Below are 19,759 nucleotides of genomic sequence, written 5' to 3'. Positions count from 1 at the left end.
CCGTCTTTTCCACGGACAGCCATTCCCCGAGGTGTTGGGGCAACCACCGTTCTGAGCAGAGCTGCCGGCTGGACGCTTTGCTCCCAAGGAGACCCCTCCCCAAAGAGCAGGTGGGGCTCTCGTGGTGGAAGCCCTCCAAGAAGGGTCTCCCTGGCGGAGCTTCCAAAAGTCTCCTTTGTGCCATGAGGAAGACCCCCCCCGGGTCTGAAGAGACACCCCCTCCCTCTTCTGGGCTTTCTGGGAACCCCACCGGGCCCTTTGGGTGTCCCACCCCCCCCCCACGTTGCTTACCAACAAAGCCTCCAAGAGCTCTTTTTTGCAGCCCAGCTGGAAGTTCCCGTCCTGGGCTTCAGAGATGGCTTTGCAGATGCCGGCGATGCTCTCGCAGAAGATCAGCTTCAGGTGGGTGTCCTGTCTTGCCTAAAAGAACCCAATGGTCATCATCCTCCTCCTTTGGTACTGGTACCAAATGTATGTCTACATTCTGCTTGTTTAACTTCCCTCAGCAGGGAGATCATGAACATGGGGGCAGCCCCTGAGAAGGCTTCCTCTTGCCTCCCCACCAGATTCGCCTCGAACGATGGTGAGTCTCTCTCAGAAAAGATCAAACCCGAGAGAAGGATGTGGTTCAAAGAGCCTCGCCCAAAGTCAGGAAGGATTTCGTTCAAGACTCTGCGAAACCACCAGCCACAGAAACCGCAGTGAGCAGACACGAATTCCACGGGGGTGGGAAGGAACCCATTTTAAGGAATTCTGTCGGCCTATCAAGCTGATTTCTCTCGGGTCCCTCCACCTCAAGAAAGAAGCCTCCTCAAAGGGTTGATCGTGTGAGGATCCTTTCGCAGCCCTGCCGCCTTCCGAGAGCCAGCATGCTATAGCCAGTTGAGTTTGGAATGGGGCTCAGATCGCGGCCTGGCCCTGGGAAGTCGCGAGCGGGAGTCAACCCTGGAGGCCTTCAAGAGCCAACTCGACAACCCTCGGTCGGATCTGCTTTGATTCGGATTCCTGCCTCGAGCAGAGGGTTGGACTCGATGGCCTCCCAACTCCAGGATTCCAGGATTCCAGGGTGAGCTTGGTGTGAACGTCTCCCACCCTCTGGAAGCGGAACGAGGGCTGCCATCCAGAAGCGACTGGACAGGGCAACAACAATAGCAAGCCCTCCCCCCCCCCGGTTCATGCCGTCTGGCGGCATCTCTCTAGGATTCCTCAAGTGGGGGGAGGAGTTGATCATCACCATCATCATCATCATCATCATCATCATCATCATCATCATCATCATCATCATCATCATAGTAGGACAAGAGATTCCACTAGGGGAAATGCCACATATGAATAGGGGCCCTAGCAGGGGCCCTCCATCCTGCTTCCACTTCAAGGGGAAAAATTCGGACACGGAAGTGCCCGATCACACCCTCAGATCTGCGACAGCTTACCTGGCTCTCAATTTTGACTCCCAGGACCTGAAAAATAAAATGGAGAAACTGACCTCTTTGCACAAGCCTAGAAAGGCAGCTGGCCTTTTTTAAATTTATTTTTTAAAATGTTAAGGACACAGGCCTTGGGCCAGGGGATAAACGGCTTTGCTATGCAAATGGCGCAGAATCATCAGAGGGGTTTCCCCCTCAATGGTCTGGATTTTTCTTGAATGGTTCTGAATGGAAAAAGCCCAAAACTGAATGCTTCTTGGCAGATGTCACCTCTTCCTTGCTAGGAAGGAGGGAAGTGAGTTTTCGGGATTGAGACAGGCATTTAAGAGAGAGATCAATTCTCTCTCTCTCTCTCTCTCTCTCTCTCATTCGTTCTTTCTCTTTGTTTTGGCTCCCAGAAAGAGATTTCCTCAGAGCCAGATGCCTAGACAATCCAAGATGAGCACTGAAAGTGGCCACTCATGAAACAAAACCTACAAAATGCAGGGGATGAAGGTGAGGGAAGTCAGCTACTATGGCAACCAGACATCTTTTACCACTTGAGGAGCACCACTTCTGAATAGGAGCTAAGCGTCTCATCTGCTTCAGTTCTCAGTGAGGCAAGAAAAGGCTAATGGCAGCACCCTGAGACACACAAGCTGCAATGTGGCACCTGAATTTTAGGGCAGGTCACTTTGGCTGGTTTCTGGAGTACAGTGAACTCCCTCTCTTCCATTCCCACCCCTCCCCACAGCGACCTGCTCCCTCCGTGCCCCATTTCACCAGAATCCAACCCTCCGACCCCCTTCTACTTCTTACCTGGAAGCTCATCCTATAAAGGTCGAGGACTTTCTTCAGGATCTCTGCCTCCCCACTCTTCAACAGGAGCTCTCTGGGGGCCCGGATGGCAACCCGGCCGTAGGCCAGAATCAGGGTCTTCAGGAGGTGCCCTCGCCTGCCAGTCTTGTAATCCTAAGTAGGCAACAGAAAGGGGTGTTTTGGCAAGGTGGCAGCTGCTACCTTATCATCTGTTTGTCTGTCTGTCTCTCTCTGCCCGTTTCCCTCTTCTGTCCCTTCTTTGATCGCCATGGCAGCAGGATTGATTTGGTTTTATCAAATTACATATGTCCTGTGATCTGGGGGTGAGTGGGGGAAGGCGGACTGACTTTCCCCCATTAAAAATGCTTCAGGATTGTATGCTTAACTTCACTTTTTGGGTGTTGGAAACAATCCAGCACTCCACCTGTCTCATCTGCAGAAGCCCAGGGGCTGAAATCCTGTTGAGCAGCTCCACAGGCACAATGATTCTGTGCACAAATCGACCGCAGAAGATGCCGCTTGGTGACAGGCTTCTCTTGGCAATTTTGGGGTTCTGCACCATGAAATTGCCATCAAGCAGCAGCAATGGGCTCATAATGAGCAGGGATTTGCCACCAATGAGGATGATGTCATCCCCAGGTGCAGGTGGAGCTGCCCAACAGGAATTCAGCCACGGAATGCACTGCTGAGTCGTATGTCAACACTTAGGTAAATCCCATCAGTTGAGCAAACCTCCTCATTCTGCAGCCAGCGATCCCATGGAATGTGAAGATGAATGGCTGGCATCAGAGGAGGCTCAGGCTCCAGTTTTAGATCCCGTTGAATCCAGGGTGGCTTATTTGAGAGTTGGCATTGACCTGCTGGCCCCGCCCGCTGGCTTACCTTATGATGGGTGAGGAGGGCAGACAGCCCCATCTTGAGATCCATGCCAGCTCTGCAGTCGTCCAAGGTGGCCAGGGTCAGATCTAAATGGTCCGGCGCAGCAAAAGAAAGGATTTCTGCAACTTTCTGTAAGGGGGGGTGGGGGGAGAGGGGACCGAGAGAGAGAGAAAGATTGGAGAAGGGATGCTGATGTGAGAAATGACTGAAACTGGATTAGATCTCCCCGTGTGGAAGGGAGGGAAGACCACCCCTAGCACACCATCATGTTCCTGACTCTGTGGCATCCTAGCACAGCCAGGTGCTCTTCACTCCCTTGCAATGTTGTGGAGGGTTTCAACTTAAGAGAGGTAGAAAAACCTTCTTGGTTGAAGAGCAGGGCGTCCGTCTATTAAGAAGCCGCCACCGTCCCCACCCCCCAAAGGACAAAAGAGATGCCAGGTGGGTACAGAACTCTAAAGGCTGCCCTGACTCGCTAGAGACTCACCTCTTTCTCGGCTGCTTCCAAATAATTGGCGCTCTCAATCAAACGCTCCAGCCAGTGCAGGACGTACGTGCGGTCCGCGCAGCAGGCCAGTGACAAGCCCAGGACTTGATAGAGGACGCTCTGAAAGAAGGAGGGGTAGACCGGGGGGGAGGTTTCAGTCGAACAATCGGACACCTGTCTAGATCTTTGGGTCGGCGGTCCTTCACTGGAGGCCGTCCAGCAGAGGCTGGACAACTCCGGCCGAAATCCGGTTGCTTGGTGTGGAAAGTGGCCCTCGAGAAGGCCCACTGAAGCAACAGAATCCTGAGGGAGGCGTTGACCCATCCCACCCCCGCCCATTCAAGGGGCCTCCACCAGGGCGACTTCCTAGGCGAAGCAACAGGATTTCCGCCACTATGTTCTGCAGCAGCTGCTTTGGACGAATGTTGGCTGAGAGGGACTGAGGTCTCCCCCAGGTTGCAGCAGCTTTCCACGCTCGGGGGAGAAGCTGAGGGGCGACAGGACTGCGGTTTTTACGAGAAACGGGGGAACGAACCTTTTCAAGGGACCCGTCCGCATAGCTGCCCATCTGATCTTCCAGGGCTAAGATCAGGTTCTTGGTCCACCTGTCGTCCTCCATGGTCTTCAGGGACCTCCTCAGGAACTAAGGAGGAGAGCATGAATGAATCCAGACATTTGGTTCACGAGGGCCTCGACGTCTGCTCCTAAGACTCCACTCCTGCCCTTTCCCCTGCCCAAATGCCTTAAAAATGTCCTTGGAAAATCACTTCTTAAAGAAATGGAGACTATGACTTCCCACCGGAGCTGAGGGGAAAAGGGGCTAAGCACTCTCTTCACCTAGTCTAAAGCCAATAGGCTGCCAAACCGGAGAGCCAAAATGGACCAGCTTGGTCTCCGAGTCAAACACTGGGGGAGGACGGTTCTCCGCTGTGTCCTACGTCGTCTACACCTGTCTGTCCTTCTTCCCATTTGCTGCCCAGGGCATCTGACTTCACAGGCTCTTCCTTTTTGCCCCTCAGGCTAATGGAGACCCCCACCCCACCCCCAGCCTGGTCTGTCGAAGAGATCCCTCTTCTCCCTCCAGCCAGTTCCTGGTCGAAGAAGAGCAGAACCTCACCTGCAGAAGCTTCTGCTGCCACTCAGGTTGGCTTCCTCTGGTGCCTTCTGGAAGGAAAAGAGGACATTGTTGTACCAACTCAATTGGGATGGGTGTGGGTGGGTGTGGGTGTGGTGTAGAGTTTGGGACCGTATTTTTCAAGAGTAGTACTTGAGCCATGACTTCTTGAAATGGAATCTGTTGGTCATCCCTCACTGTTTAAAGAGGAACGTCCTACTAACGTACTCTTAAAAATAGGCAAAAACCTCCCTCTTAGAGACCCCCAGGCAGGATTTTGAAAGGCATCTCTAAATATAATTGGCTACATGTGAAAAAAGGAGGCAAAAGTAATCTGTTTACCAATTGTGGTGCTATTTCACAAGAATAACATTTCCTTACTATCCCTCAAACTAGCCGAGGATGGTCAACATCATCACTTGGAACACATGACTTTCACACTATAGGTGTGTCATGCACAAGGTGTAGACATTTTTCACAATCTTTCAAGTACCAAATGGTAGGAAAATCAGTCCTGTTTTTATTGTCTGTGCCCTGTTTTTGTGTGTACCCTATTAGTAAACATCGTGATCTTTACATATAGACTCAATATATATAGAGAGAGAAAATTACAATATTCCGACATCACCAAAATGACTAAAGTTCTCTGACATATTAATAGAATCCATGTAAAAATACAAATAGAAAATGAATGTATGATACTAAAGTAACATAACTATTTCCTTACTGATTCCTTTATGAATTTGAAAACTGCTCAGAGACTTTAAGCCACCGCCCATGCCTGCCAGAACCTATATAGAGGTCCGCCTGCTTTGTGTACGTCCCTTTGGGGGGGGGGGCTGTCTAGGGAAGCACTTCAGAACTGGGGCAAAAGTTCTGAAAAGGCAAACCTACTTTTGGATTGCTAGGTGCTCCTGAATTCGTCCAGGAAAAAATCCAAAATCAGGTGAACGGATAAAACGAATGTCAGGAACTTTAGAAAAATAGAAGCAAGATCAAGGGGCCTTCTGGAAGACAGCGCTATTCCTCGGAGAGCTTGCAAAGTGAAGCGCAGCACTTTTAAGATTTTGAGAGGGGCCGGGGGGGGCGGGAAAGCATTTCACCAAGAATCCTCCTGTCAGGCACCCATCGGGCGACCTACCTGCCTGGCAATACCCCCAAAGCGCTGGGATTTGCTGCGCCCACAGATGAACGATGGCCTCGTGGATGTCAGCTCGCAGGGCGTGCAGAAGCTGGAGGGCCCAGAAGCCTCTTTGGCTCCCGGAGGAGGACAATACCTGTAGGCAGGAGAGGAGACATGAGAAAGGAGGGCCCCCGAAGGAGAAGCCAGGACTCACCCGCCCATCTCTAACTGCCAGCGGCTCAGATTCAGGAGCAGTTCCTCTCCTGGAAATAGGCAGGCAATCGCTCTCCCGAGAGGAGGGGGGTCCCAGGGACCCGTTGGCGCCTTCTTTGCTCGGTCCATTTCCTATCCGGGGGGGGGGGGTCCTGCGCTGGGCAACATCCCGGCCTTGAAGAGGATGCTCAAAGCAAGGCTGCTCCCTGAAGCCTCGGAGGGCATCCTCTCGTCAGGCTCTGGTGGCAACGAGGCCACCCTTCGTGCCATCGCCTGGTTAGTCTGATTGATGAGCTGAGGTACGGATGGTTTTGATTTCCTTGCTTTATATGAGATGCGTTGCTTTTAGATGATGTTCTATTTATTGTCCTTAATTATTATTTTTTTTAACATAAACCGCCCAGAGTAGTGCCTAGCATTACGCAGGCACTATCCTAACTTATGCTTTCCTTAGGATTCTGGGTCTCTCCGCTGGATTTGGATGGGAGAGCCCTTCCACTAGATGACACCATCCCACAGAAAAATGCCCCCCAAAAAAGCAAAGTGGGTGGTTTCCTCACTGAGAGACCAGAACAAGACCGGGACGTCTTCTCTAGTTCCCTCTCGTGGCCCCTTCGGTTGTTGCGTTTTCAGTTTTTTACACAAGCGGGGGAGCTGGTTGGCCCCAGCAGGGCTGAGGGCTGCATTTTGCCTCTCCCTGGGTTGTCATGAAGCCAGCTAACAATATTGCAGCTGAAGGAACTTTCCGATCCTTCGGGGAGTTCCTTTCTTCCTACATTTCTCGTTAGCCCTCCTTTTACTAATTTTCTGCAATGAAGAAGGCAACGACATCTCCGTTCAAAGGGGGGGAGGGGGAGCACTTTGCTACGGGATGGCCAGAAGGGTCTCCCACTCAGCTCCCCAGCCAGCGTACTGGGCCGAAGAGGTTTCTGCAATACCTCTCTTTTGGAATCCCTGCACCGAGAAGCCACCACACACTCTGGGAAATGGGAGGTCAAGGAACTGGCAAGACCTTTCACCTCCATACTCTCCTCCCACCCACCCCCCAAGACAAAAACGTAGATGCTTTCTCTAAGCATTGCTCACCAGAAGCCGTCCGAAGACTTCTTGCGGACTTGGGAGCTTTACTAAAAGGAGAAGAACAGGGGTCGAGGGGGGGGGAGGACGTTAGTGATGCAAGCCCTGGAATCATGGAAAGGTTTCCCGCTGTTCCTCATCTCCTTCCCAGGTCCAGTCACTAGGATCCTTCCAGCAACGGACCGGGCTCCTTCGGAAAGCCACAAAAGGACATGGAGGTCTGGGGGGGGGGGGCGGAGGTGGGCCTGCTCCTTTCTGGAGCGCCCTGGACTCCCCTTGGCGCGAGCTTTCACTGAAAAATAGGAAGATTCCCCTTCCCTCCGGGCTCAAGGAACGAGCGAGCCTCCTTCAAGCCCAGAGGCCCTGCCTTGCATCTTATCACATTGATCTCTGGCCCCTCTGGGGGTGCTCTGGCCTGGGTTTTCCTGGGACATATGTCTGACATTGGCCCCTGGAAGGCTCCCCACCCACCCGAGACCTCTTCAGCGAGGCATGACCTCTCCAAAGGAGAGAGGGATCCATTCCTTCCCATGGGAAGTGAGGTGAGTGCCAATCCCACCCAGCCATGCACAGTTCAAGCCCAGGGGACTGCCTTTGGTACCCAACCAACCCACTGACCAACTGACCTCCTCTGCAGGATCCCAGGAAGAGGAGGGATCCTTCCGGCCGAAGGACGGCCAACTCCTTCAGGCATCTGCAGAGCGGGGTCAGAGCTGGCGTGTATTCCGGAGGAAGCAAGAAGGATAACAGCTTCGGCCACAGAGCCTGCCAAGAGGAGAGAGGAGACCGTCAGAGAATCAGAGCCCAGCCTCGGTCTGGGGTAGCTCGGCATCACAGATTGGGGCCAGGCTGGTGTTCTCTTCCCCGAGTGCCGTAGGATTGCTGGGAAATAAAGCGCCCCCCAGGCTAAAATGCCAGCTCTCTCCCTGCCTGACCTCACCCCGTGTAGGAAGAGGGGTGAAACTCCTCCGGTCTTCTGAAGGGCAAATCCACCCAAGCTACTCACTTTAAACATCCCGGTGGCCGAAGTGTTGACGTGTTCCAGGACCTCGATGGACAAGTCCTGGACATCGGCTTCCCTTGGCATCAGGCCTCTGGCACTGTCTCTGACCTGCCGTACACAGACACACAAGAACCACAGAAACAGCAAGGTCAGGAAACCAGAACCGTCTCCCAAAAAGCGCCCCTTCACCCACGGGGAGTGACACAAGCACAAAGCTTGCGCACCTCGGAAGCGGTTGAGGCAGACGGTGGTGGCAGCACCTGGAGGAGGTGCCCCTGTGCCAAGGTGCAACCCAGCCAAGGCTGGAACGAAAAGGAGGGACTTGGACACACAAACACACACACAGATCGGAGGGCCTCTTCCCCACCCAGCCGATTCCGAGAGGGGCTCGACTGCACACCCACCCCTGCACAACGTTTCCAACCAGTGCACTCTTGATGATGGAGGGATGATGGGACGCCTACTAGAGCCCAGAGCTTGGGAAACGTCTTTTGGAATGGCAGGAGGCAGGCGCTCACGAGACAGGCAGGCCCAGAGAGGCCTCCCGATGGCCTTGGAAGGGGTCCCCGAGTCGCCTCGTCCCTGCCAGAGGAAGGATCTCTCGGGGCTCTTTCGCGCTGACTTACCCCTTGACTGGTACGAACGGCGACCTGACGGAAGAGGTAGGTGACCATCTCCCATTCCAGACATCCCTCGACCTTCGGGGAGCTCAGGAGCTCCTTCAGGAAGAACAGGGTCGCTTCCCTCGCCTGGCAAAAAAAGGGAGGAAAGTCATCTCGTCGGTTGCCTCTCCGAGCCTGCCTCCCGTGCTGAAGAAACCCCATCTGAGGCGGGATCCGGAAGCCCCTAAAAGCGCCTTGGCAGGAGAGCTGCTGGTCCCGCCGGCCATTCCTTCTGCAAGACCAGAGCCTGCTTCCTGCCAGGGAACGTTTCTGAGGACTGGAATCTCCTTCTCTTGGCCTTTACTCTCTCTGTTGAGCAGATTCAGGTTGTGCAGATGTCTCCTGGCTGTGGCTCCTGTTTGGACTCCCTGGCAATTTCACTGGGGCCCCGGCAGGGATTCGTTATTGCCAGAGTTTGGACAATTATTATTATTTTTTTTTTTGGTATGCTTTTCTTTTTCCTCCCTTCCTCCCTCCCTCCTCCTCCTCCTCCTCTTTCTTGTGGATTATAGAGCTAACATCACACAGCCAGAATGGTCTTTTTTACTATAGTCCAAAAAGAGTACATTTCTTTTTGGTTGGGCATGGAAACCACTTTCCATCCGGACTGCATGGTTTCCTCTGAATCCCCTCAATGTTTGGGCCTCACACTTTGTCTGTGTCGGGTTGCAAGACTTTGCTTTTACTCCTGGCTTGGAAAGCCAGAAAGACCTTTCTGCCTTGCACCCACGTCTCTAGGCCCTCGTCTTCATCTCAGCTCATGACGTTCTCCTTGTGGCGATGGGATCCACCCTTCCTCTCCATGACGTGAAAGAGGCTGGAGAGATCTCCAGATCACCAGAAGGGAGAGCAGCAAAGCTCTTGGGGAGTGGGATGATTTTCAGGCTGCTCTGGGATGGGGTGAAAACTGTTCCACATCCCTGTGTCAGCTGGAGGATTCTGGGCAGTGTAGCCTAGTGATGCCACTCTTATGATATCTTTCTAGCGCCCCCCCCCCCTGGGCACGTGGAGAGCAACCAACGGGGGCTTCCGTTTTGGGTGGGAGAGATCGCCATCAGAGCCTTCTCTGACTTACCTTGCTGAACGTGGACTTCTCAAGAGTCCGGAAGACCTTCTTGAGGTTTGGGGGGTGACAGTCCACGCAGCCCTCCAGGAACAGGTAAAGTCCCTAAAAAGAAAACACGGGTGGTGGGGGGGGGAGAGAGAAGTCAGTGTCTGTTTGGTGGTGTGCCTTTTCTCAGCCATGCAAATTGAGCCCCCGGGGCTGAAGAGCAGCAGGACCGCTTCCTGGGCAGGACAGTGGTCAAGGCCCCGGAGAAGCCTGCGAGGGGGCCCTTCCTGTTCTCCCAGAGCTCAGAAAGGCTTTCGGGGGGGGGGTTGGACTACCATCTTTTGATTCTCCCACCCAGCAACAGTGGTGCTCTTTATGGTGCCCCGTGCGCAACTCTTGGCGCTCAGGGCCTGTAAACGTCTTCCTAGGTCTGGAGCCGTTTCACTGCCCCTTCATCCCCCCAAAATCCTGGCGTCTCCACTCTCCTCTGTAGAGCTGCCTCTGCCAGCTGAAGGGATGGCCTGGCTTTGGTGATCCAGGACAAGCCCAAGCAGGGAGACCCTGGAGAGCACCTCTGTGCCATCATCCTCCTGAGCGCACACGTCTCCAAAGAATGTCTTCCCGCCTCTCCCATGACTATCCATTTACTTTGGCCATGAGGGGAGCATCCACCATCCTGCTCTCCTTGATGACATCCGGGAACTTCCTTAGTATTTCGTCCTGCTGTGGCTGGTACCGAACGAGAACGGCCAACATTGGCCACCGAGCCTTCAAAGCCGCCTCGCTCACCTGCAAGAGAGAGAAATGCAAAGCAGCTCCTTAGGGTTCGGTCCCTCAGTCAATGCAGGGAAACGGATCCATCCCCAGAGGAGAAGGAATCTCATCTCAAGCCAGGACAAGCTTTGCTGGCCTTTGTCAGAGGTGAAACCAATGCTGACCATAAGATCCCGGCACTCTGGGCAGACAGGATTCTTCCCAGCTGTGCAGTCACCGGGCAAAGCAGCCCATCATCCGGACGCTTCACGATGACCAACACAGGAGCAAAAGAGGGGCTGTGTATCTTTTTCATTCTTTTTTTGCAAGGCATCACTGGGAGGGGAGAATCAAGGTTGCCCCCTCTCCGCCCAATGGAAGAGCAATCTTTGCATTGCAGCTCCTTCCCCAGCAACTATTCCGAGTGAGGGCACTACGTCTCGCCTTCCCTCCCGATTGGCTTTGAGTCAGAGGGAAGGCGCTGCTCCCCCTTCGTTGGCCCTTCCTGACCAGAGCCAAGGCAAGGGAAGCCCTTTCGTGTCAGAGACACGAGCCTCTTCCTGTGCAGGGAGCAGCGAGACCGAAAAAAGACTCCCCTCTCCCAGGCTGGCACAACTCCTTCTACCTGATACAACCGGGAACTCACCCAAATTGAAATTAAAATGAGTTTGCTTACATTTCTGTCCTCCTCCTGCTGCCAGTATCCACTCAGTCGCTGGTAGATGGACAGGAGGGGACGGCAAAAGCTGGACTCCGCCTCCCGAGGATAGTGGCACAGCCTCCAGTTCTTATAATAGTGGGCGACGGAGACACACATTTTCTCCACAGCTGTGAAAGAAGAGGACGAAGGTGAAAGCCTGACCCCTGAGGACCTTCCCTGGGGTCAGAGACCTGGAGCTTCTAGCAGGTGGACAGGGTCTGACCCTTAGGGGAAATGGACCGGATCCTTCCCCATTGCTTCTTTCCCAAACCCGCTTGGCTTTCTTTTGCAGAAGCCTCGCTCGACCTGCTCTACTTGCCCCTTGCACCTCGTGTGTTGCTTTTGGTCTCCTCCCCTTCTAACACTTGGGGTTAAACTGAACAATCCATTTCTCTGCCCTTGAAGAAAGCCGTTTGTCTCTTCAAAAGCTGGAGCAAGTCTCAGGAAAGTCACCGGGAAACGCAAGACGGGAAGAAGACGGGAAGATGGGATGGTGGGGAACATGCCAATGACCTCGGCACAGAAGTCTGTACTTTAAGGAGAAGAGGGGCTCCGTCTAGAAAGGCCGTCAGACGGATAGGAATGGGGAGGGCTCTTAGGCCAACTCCCGAGGAAGAGATCCGCTTTCCCACTCACCAGAACAGATGGCCACCTTCTCTCGGCTTCCCAGGTCAAGGATCAGGATGACCTGAAGGTAAAGGAAGCTGGTAATGATGTAGGGCACGGTCCGGAGAGCTGCAAAAGGAGAAAAAGACCCACACCATGATCTACTCATTCATTTCCATCAAGATGTGATGGGAAAGAAATCAAACAGGGTTAGCTGCAAAAGGAGAAAAAGACCCACACCATGATCTACTCATTCATTTCCATCAAGATGTGATGGGGAAGAAATCAAACAGGGTAGTGAAGCCCAGCAGGAAGCTTAAGAGGCACAACCCAAACACTCCTTCGAGGGAAGGCAACGGGCATTCTGAGGAGGAGGATGATCACGCTGTAGCCGCTTTCTGCTACAGCTCAGTGTCAACATCACTCCGGGGCAAGCTTGGGCGAGTCTTTTTTGAGACCCAAGGTAGAAGCAGGGAAAACAGCAAGGCGAGGGAGTCTGGCAGAAAAGACACCACCCTCTACCAGGGATTCAAGAACAAACAAGGAACACTGGGGAAAGGGTGGGCTTTCCTGCAATTAGTCGGACATTGTGCAGTTGGGGAAAAGGGGGTCCCTTCCCACTTCTAATTTTAATGGAGGTCTCATGAATTTGGCACCTTTGGTCCAGCTTCTTCAGTTCACTAGTCCTCCCCCAATCCTCCTCCCCGCAAGCCATCTGGGAAAGGAGGACATCAAAACCCACAACCATGGAAGAAAAACTCGAGAGGTGCAGACCGTAGCGAGAGCTGAAGTTCTCCAGGGTCTTCAGCAGCATGGGGTGGGGTGGCGTGTCCACCTCCTTTAAGATGTTCTGCAGGTATCCCATGACCTCATGGAAGTGGCCTTTGGCCAAAGACAGAAGGAGGTCACTGGCTCTCTTGCTGCGTTCCTCCGGAGCTCCCTAAACAAGCAGATCAGGTTGAGGCATCATTACTTCCTTCTTTATCCCCTTGCAAACTTGAAATGGGGGACAGGCTTTCGGGGAACCAATGAATCCAGAGGTCAGGAAAGTTTTGGCTGTCCGTGGCCAGAATCTCCCATCCAGCCGGGCTGGTAACGAGGGCGACTGGGGGTTTCTCAGAACTGTCATCTTCAGAAAAAGATACTAACTTTCCTAAACTCTGGATTGATTCCATGATCCGACCCTGGCTAGAAGTGCTGGTCAAATGGCCCAGCGTGCACAATCCTTCCGGCAGACAGCGACCAAACCCAACCCTGCCCCCCAAAGCCAATATTTTAACTAAACTATCTTTTGTCTTACACCACTGACTAAATATTACTAGTAAGCACCAAAACAAATCTGTTCCCCAGGCTTGCCCTCATCCGTTTCCTATCGTCCGGTACCCCCCCACCCCCATTGCTGAAAGAGTAAAAAAGCACGCATAAACTTTAACTTAAAAACATTTTAAAAACAGCAAATATGAGGCTGTTTAAACCATCGTTATGCTAATCAGGTGACCCAAAATTTAATCGTTATGTGAAGCATGGTCCCAACCATCGCTAAGCGAAAATCGCCCATAGGGACCGTCGTTAAACGAAGCGCAAAAAGGCTCAGAAAAAGTCATCGCTAAGCAATTTAATCGTTAAATTGAGCAATTGCTAAGCGAGGCATCACTGCATTTGTTATCTATTTTCAACTCTCTGTACATTTCAAGTGCCCAACCATTACAGTGCACCTAGTCCATATTATCAAGGTGTTTACTCTGCTAGATATCCCATGTATTACAATCTTTAAATGCTCATATGACATAAAACTTCTAAAAAACCATCAATTTCACCAAAAATACCGAGAACAACAAACATTTTGTTAAACATTCATTGCAAACGACCCCCACCCTGTATTTTCGAGTAACAGGACACCCAACCCGAGCCAACTTTAACAAAACAAGCAATATAAGCAATAGCCCCACCCCCAAGAAAAAAAGACAGACCCCCCCAGCTGAGTACAACATAGAAATTCCACCATAGCCAGAGTCTAATATACAAGCCAACTCACCCCACACCCCAGTTAAATCTAAATAATTTCCCCACCCATGCAAGGTACTGACACTCCTCCAGCAGATCTTTCCAGAAGACATCAAGGCCCTTTTCCAACACTGCCTAACAACCACCTACTTTCAGTAGGATAACAAGTTCTATGAACAGACAGATGAAGTGGCCATGGGGAGCCCCCTCAGCCCAGTTATAGCAAACTCCTACAGTGGTACCTCGACTTACAAACTTAATCCGTATTGGAACGACATTCGTACATCAAAAAGTTCGTAACTCGAAGTACCATTTCCCATTGAAATGCATGGGAATGGAATTAATCCATTCCAGCATTTCAAAAGGCAAAAAAGCAGGGGGAAAGGGCTGGAAAATTGAATTTCCAGGCCTTTCTCCCTGCCTTTTTGGCTTCGGAGGTCTCAAAGGGCTTCCTCCGATCTCGGGGGGAAAGGCCTTTGAGAACAAGGTCGAGGCTCTGTTTCCAAATCAATGCCTTTTTTTTTTTTTTTTTGCCTACGGGGCTGTTCATAAATGGCTCCCTGCAAAAAGGCAGGGAGAAAGCGCTGGAAATTCGAATTTTTGCCTTCGGAGCTCTCAAAGGGCTTTCTGCCCAACATCGGAGGAAGCCCTTTGAGAGCTCTGAAGGCGCAGATCGTGGCGGCAGGGACCCCCAGGGAGGTCTCCCATGGTGGCAGGCAAGCCCTGGGATACCTCCCTCGTGGTCCCCGCCGCCGCGATCGGCAGCTTCAGAACTCTCAAAGGGCTTCCCCCCGACATCGGAGAGAGCCGTGTGAGAGCTCTGAAGGCAAAAAGGCAGGGAGAAAGGGCAGGAAATTCGAAGTTCCAGCCCTTTCTCCCTGCCTTTTTGCAGGAAGCCATTTACAAACGGCTCTGTTAGCAAAAAAAAAAAAAAAGGCATTGACTTGCAAACAGAGCCTTGACCTTGTTCCCAAGTCGAGCTCTGTTCGCAATTCGATGCCAATTTTTGCCAACGGAGCTGTTCATAAATCGAAAAATCCGTATCTAGGGACGTTCAGAAGTCGAGGGTTGACCGTACATGGAACATTTCAAAAAACAGGCCCTGGCTTCGACACCCTTCACACCCACAGTCTGGTTCCGATACGTGGATGACACCTTCGCAGTTTGGAACCACGGTGAAGAAAAACTGGAAGAATTTCGAAACCATCTTAACAGCATCCACCCAATTATACAATTCACCATGGAAAAAGAAACAGAGGGCCAGCTCCCTTTCTTAGATGTCGTGGTCATACGCAAAACTGGCCTCCTATTGGGACACAAGGTCTACAGAAAACCCACACACAGAGACCGGTACCTACACAAACACTCCAGCCACCACCCACGACAAAAAAGAGGCATAATCAAAACTCTGGTAGACCGTGCAAATGGGAACTGTGTAGCTCAATTTCTCAGCACCGAACTCAACCATCTCAATTGGGCCCTACAGGCGAATGGCTATTCCAGGAATGAAACCAAGAAAACAACACCAAACTGAAGAGGAAAAACAGGCACCCACAAATAAAGTATTTCTGCCTTACATCAAAGGGGTAATGGACCGCATGGGGAAACTTTTGAAAAAACACAGCCTACAAATATTACACCACAAATATTACAGTCAGCAAAGGACAAAAGGAAGCCCCTCACCACTGCAGGAGTATACCGGATACCTTGCAGTTGTGGACAGGTATACAGTGGTGCATCGCAAGACAGGCGCTCCGTTATCGACGAATCTGCATTATGACAAGATTTTTGAATGTGGGAATTTTGTTGTGCGATGATCGGTTCCCTGTTTCAGGAACCAATTTTCACTTTCCGATGATCAAAACAGCTGATCACCGGGGTTTCAAAATGGCTCCCTGCTGTGTTTAGGAGCCATTTTTCGCTGCACAGGAACCCAAAAATGGCCACCCCTATGGAGGATCTGTGCTGGACGGTGAGTTCTTAGCCGATTGGAACGCATTAACCAGGTTTTAATGCATTTCAATGGCTTTTTTATTTTGCTTAACGACGTTTTCGTTCTACAGCGATTTTGCTGGAACGAATTAATGTCGTAATGCGAGGCACCACTGTATATTGGAACCACAAAACGCAGCTTTCACATCAGACTCAAACAGCATGAGAGACACTGCAAACTAAAACAACCGGAAAAATCAGCAGTAGCTGAACATTCCCTAAAACAAGCTGGGTATGAAATTCTATTTCAAAACACTGGACTACTGGACAACCCCAGCAAGCTTTATGTTAGACTGCACAGGGAAGCCACTGAAATCCATAAGCACCAGCAGAGCTTCAACAAAGAAGAGGAAAGTCTATAAAACTTAATAAGGCCTGGCTCCCAGCACTGGAAAATACAGCCTGCAAAAGGTCAACCAACTCTATCCAGCCACGAGAGCCAGGGATCATTGCACAAAAAAAGACCAGCTAAAGATACCCATCAATCACAGTGACAGATAATCTCTCCCTCTTATCATAACAATACATCCACAACAAAAACACACTGATCACCATCATCACTATATCTCCTGAATAGGACAAAAAGCTGTTCCCACAGCTATAAATGCTCAACTATCCAGCAAACAGCAACAGAGCATGGACTGAGTTCCTACTCCAGTCCTCTGAAGATGCCAGCCACAGAGTCTGGCGAAACGTCAGGAACAACAACCTTCAAAACACGGTCAAAGAGCCTGAGAAACCCACTACAACCATATATAGATATCGTTTCCTCTTCTTTTTACTTTAAAATACAGTGGTGCCTCGGGGCTAAATGGAACATTGCTAAACGGAACATCGCTAAACGGAATTTTAAAAGCCATAGAAACGCATTAAACTTCGTTCAATGCATTCCTATGGCTTTAAAACTCACCGTTAAGCGATGTTCTTCCATAGCGCCGCCATTTTCGCGCCCTCGGTAAGCTAGGGCAGGGCACGAAAATGCGGCGCGGACCTTCCGGCGGCCATTTTGGAACCGCCGATCAGCTGTTCTCCCCCGCTTCGTTATGCGATATTCGCTAAGCAAATCGCTTAGCGAATATCGCAAAGCGAAAAAACGCCATAGGGGCCATCGCTGAGCGAATGCTCCAGCGATGGCCCAGAGCCCCTCGTTAAGCGATTTCATCGCTCAGCGAGGCGCTCGTTAAGCGAGGCACCACTGTACTGATTTTCTTGATTGCAAAAGCATTGACACTCTGATGTATAACTGGATTGATAAGGATGCAGGAAAAGAATCTACAAATTTATTTTTTCTTAAATAACTATATTAAGATATATTGTTAGCAACTCTGGTCTTTCATCTGTATAGGTAATAGATAAGCATATATAATTCTTAAACTTGAAGTGTTTCATGTTAAATATAATAATAAAAAATGCTTAGTGAAAGATAAATATAGGTGTAAGATTATACTTCAGATAATGTATGTATGTTAATTATTATAAATCAGGAAGGTTTTTACTAAACTTAATAGTTGAAGCATTGATACAAAATATACATACACATACACACATACATACACACACACACACACACACACATTAAAAAACTTTTATTACATCACAAACAGACATACAAAACAAACAAAAACCTATATGCGGGAAGATGTTTTCCATACAATCATATCCAGTATATAGTCTGACTACATAAACCATATTGCCCTACTAAGATATTTAAACTATATTATACACACACACACACACATATTAAAAACTTTTATTACATCACAAACAGACATATAAAACAAACAAAAACATATATGCGGGAAGGTGTTTTCCATACAATCATATTCAATATATAGTCTGACTACATAAACCATATTGCCCTATTAAGATATTTAAACCATATTATATATACACACAGACATATTAAAAAAAAATTATTACATCACAAACAGACATACAAAACAAACAAAAATATATATGCGGGAAGGTGTTTTCCATACAATCATATCCTTCCCTCCAGTCAATTAAGTCTTTCTCTCTCCTTTTTTCTTTGCTATTCCATCTTGGTAATCCTCTCTTTAAATTAATTGTTTTAAATTGAAATTTGTAATTTTATGATTTTATATATTTTTATACTGTTTTGTTTTATTTTGTAAGCCGCCCTGAGTAGACATGGTCTAGAGGGGCGGGGTAAAAATCAAACAAACAAACAAACAAACAAACAAACAAACAAACAAACAAACATATATATATATATATATATATATATATATATATATATATATATATATATATATATATATATATATATATAGTCTGACTACATAAACCATATTGCCCTATTAAGATATTTAAACCGTATTATATTCTCCATTTTAGAATATAATATGGTTTAAATATCTTAGTAGGGAAATATGGTTTATGTAGGCAGACTACATATTGGATACAGTGGTGCCTCGCATTGCGACTTTAATTCGTTCCAGCGAAATCGCTGCAAAACGAAAACGTCTCTATGCGATATTAAAAAGCCCATGGAAACGCATTAAAACGTGATTAATGCATTCCTATGGGCTTAAAACTCACCGTTCAGTGAAGGTCCTCCATAGCGCGGCCATTTCTGGTGGCTGTAGAGCGAGGAATCCGTCCCAGAAAACAGCGGGCGGCCATTTTGTTTACCCAGCGGCGATTTTGAAACCGCCAATCAGCTGTTAAAAAATCACCGCTTTGCGATGATCGGTGCCTGAAGCAGGGAACTGATCATCGCAAAGTGAAATTCCCCCATAGGGAACATCGCAAAGCAATTTCTTTTGCAACTCCAAAAAATGTGTTGCAAAGCGATTTCATCGCTAAACAGAGCGATCGCTATGCGAGGCACCACTGTATTTATTTATTTTATTTATTTATTTGATTTTTACCCCGCCCCTCTAGACCATGTCTACTCTAGACCATGTATGATTGTATGGAAAACACCCACACACATATATATATATATATTTGTTTGTTTTGTTTGTCTGTTTGTGATGTCATAAAAGTTATTTTTTTAAAAAAAATGTTAGATCCTGCCTTTCAGACTGTCCCCTCCTATCAGACCTGCCCTCTGGAACGATGGAAAGACTGATAAAAGCCATTGCCGAGATGCCCTCCTCTGCAGCTCCAAAGACTCTGAAGACAACTTTCCAAACAAATTGCTGTTGATTGTGAAAAATTGCCTCTTACCTCTTTCAGCATCTCTTCGGTCAACAGAGAGACCAGCAGCTTCGTCTTGCTCTCTCCAGCTGTTCGGAGGAGATCTTGGGCAGCCTCATCAGCATCTTCCAGGCCCTGCAGCTGGATGCTAACCTGATGCTGAAGCTCTGAAAGGGAGAACATGGGATTGGTGGTTACCAATAAGAGAGTTGTAAGCCGCCCAGAGACCTCTGGGTAGTGTGGGCGGCATATAAATTGAATAAATAAATAAATAAATAAATAAATAAATAAATAAATAAATAAATAAATAAATAAATAAATAAATAAATAAGAGGCGCAAGGAACAGAGTCTGGCAAATCTGTCCTAAGATGGTGGGCTTGGAAGGGCTGATGAGACCATCCAATCCACCCCCTGCTGGACCTGGAAGCCAAGCCCTGGGAGGATAGACTGAAAGGACCCCCTCCCTCCCGCCCTCCTTCCGCCCCCCCACCTACCTTTCTTTAAGTGGCCCTCCATATTGGACCACTTTGGCCCCAGAGGGGCCCTGGCTGCCAGATGGATAGGATGTATCAATAATTAAACTAATAATAATAATGATAATAATATTGAAAATAATAATGATAATGATAATAATGATAATAATATTGATAATAATAATAATCAGAATAATAGTAATCAGAATAATAATAATAATCAGAATAATG

At 49.3% G+C, this 19,759-nt stretch overlaps 1 protein-coding gene across 1 annotated transcript in view; it reads right to left on the bottom strand.

Moving 5' to 3' along the window:
- LOC140702428 (maestro heat-like repeat-containing protein family member 2B) overlaps positions 1-19,455 on the bottom strand; it is a 28,535-nt gene extending 9,080 nt beyond the window's left edge. Inside the window, exons 1-18 of the mRNA XM_078381053.1 lie at positions 19,085-19,455; positions 12,668-12,833; positions 11,924-12,022; positions 11,264-11,415; positions 10,483-10,623; positions 9,859-9,951; positions 8,748-8,870; positions 8,125-8,229; positions 7,745-7,883; positions 7,128-7,168; positions 5,847-5,982; positions 4,709-4,755; positions 4,127-4,234; positions 3,592-3,711; positions 3,108-3,233; positions 2,226-2,378; positions 1,434-1,460; positions 296-420 (exon numbers count right to left, since the gene is read on the bottom strand). Coding sequence (XP_078237179.1) covers positions 296-420; positions 1,434-1,460; positions 2,226-2,378; positions 3,108-3,233; positions 3,592-3,711; positions 4,127-4,234; positions 4,709-4,755; positions 5,847-5,982; positions 7,128-7,168; positions 7,745-7,883; positions 8,125-8,229; positions 8,748-8,870; positions 9,859-9,951; positions 10,483-10,623; positions 11,264-11,415; positions 11,924-12,022; positions 12,668-12,833; positions 19,085-19,237 — 2,054 coding nt within the window. The 5' untranslated portion in view covers positions 19,238-19,455. The remainder of the gene's footprint in view (positions 1-295; positions 421-1,433; positions 1,461-2,225; positions 2,379-3,107; positions 3,234-3,591; positions 3,712-4,126; positions 4,235-4,708; positions 4,756-5,846; positions 5,983-7,127; positions 7,169-7,744; positions 7,884-8,124; positions 8,230-8,747; positions 8,871-9,858; positions 9,952-10,482; positions 10,624-11,263; positions 11,416-11,923; positions 12,023-12,667; positions 12,834-19,084) is intronic.
- Positions 19,456-19,759: the final 304 nt, after the last annotated feature.

This window comes from Pogona vitticeps, chromosome 12 (assembly GCF_051106095.1).
Source record: "Pogona vitticeps strain Pit_001003342236 chromosome 12, PviZW2.1, whole genome shotgun sequence".
NCBI classification, from domain to species: domain Eukaryota; kingdom Metazoa; phylum Chordata; class Lepidosauria; order Squamata; family Agamidae; genus Pogona; species Pogona vitticeps.
The sequence above is the reverse complement of the archived record's forward strand: the minus strand, read 5'-3'. Positions and strand labels throughout refer to the sequence as shown.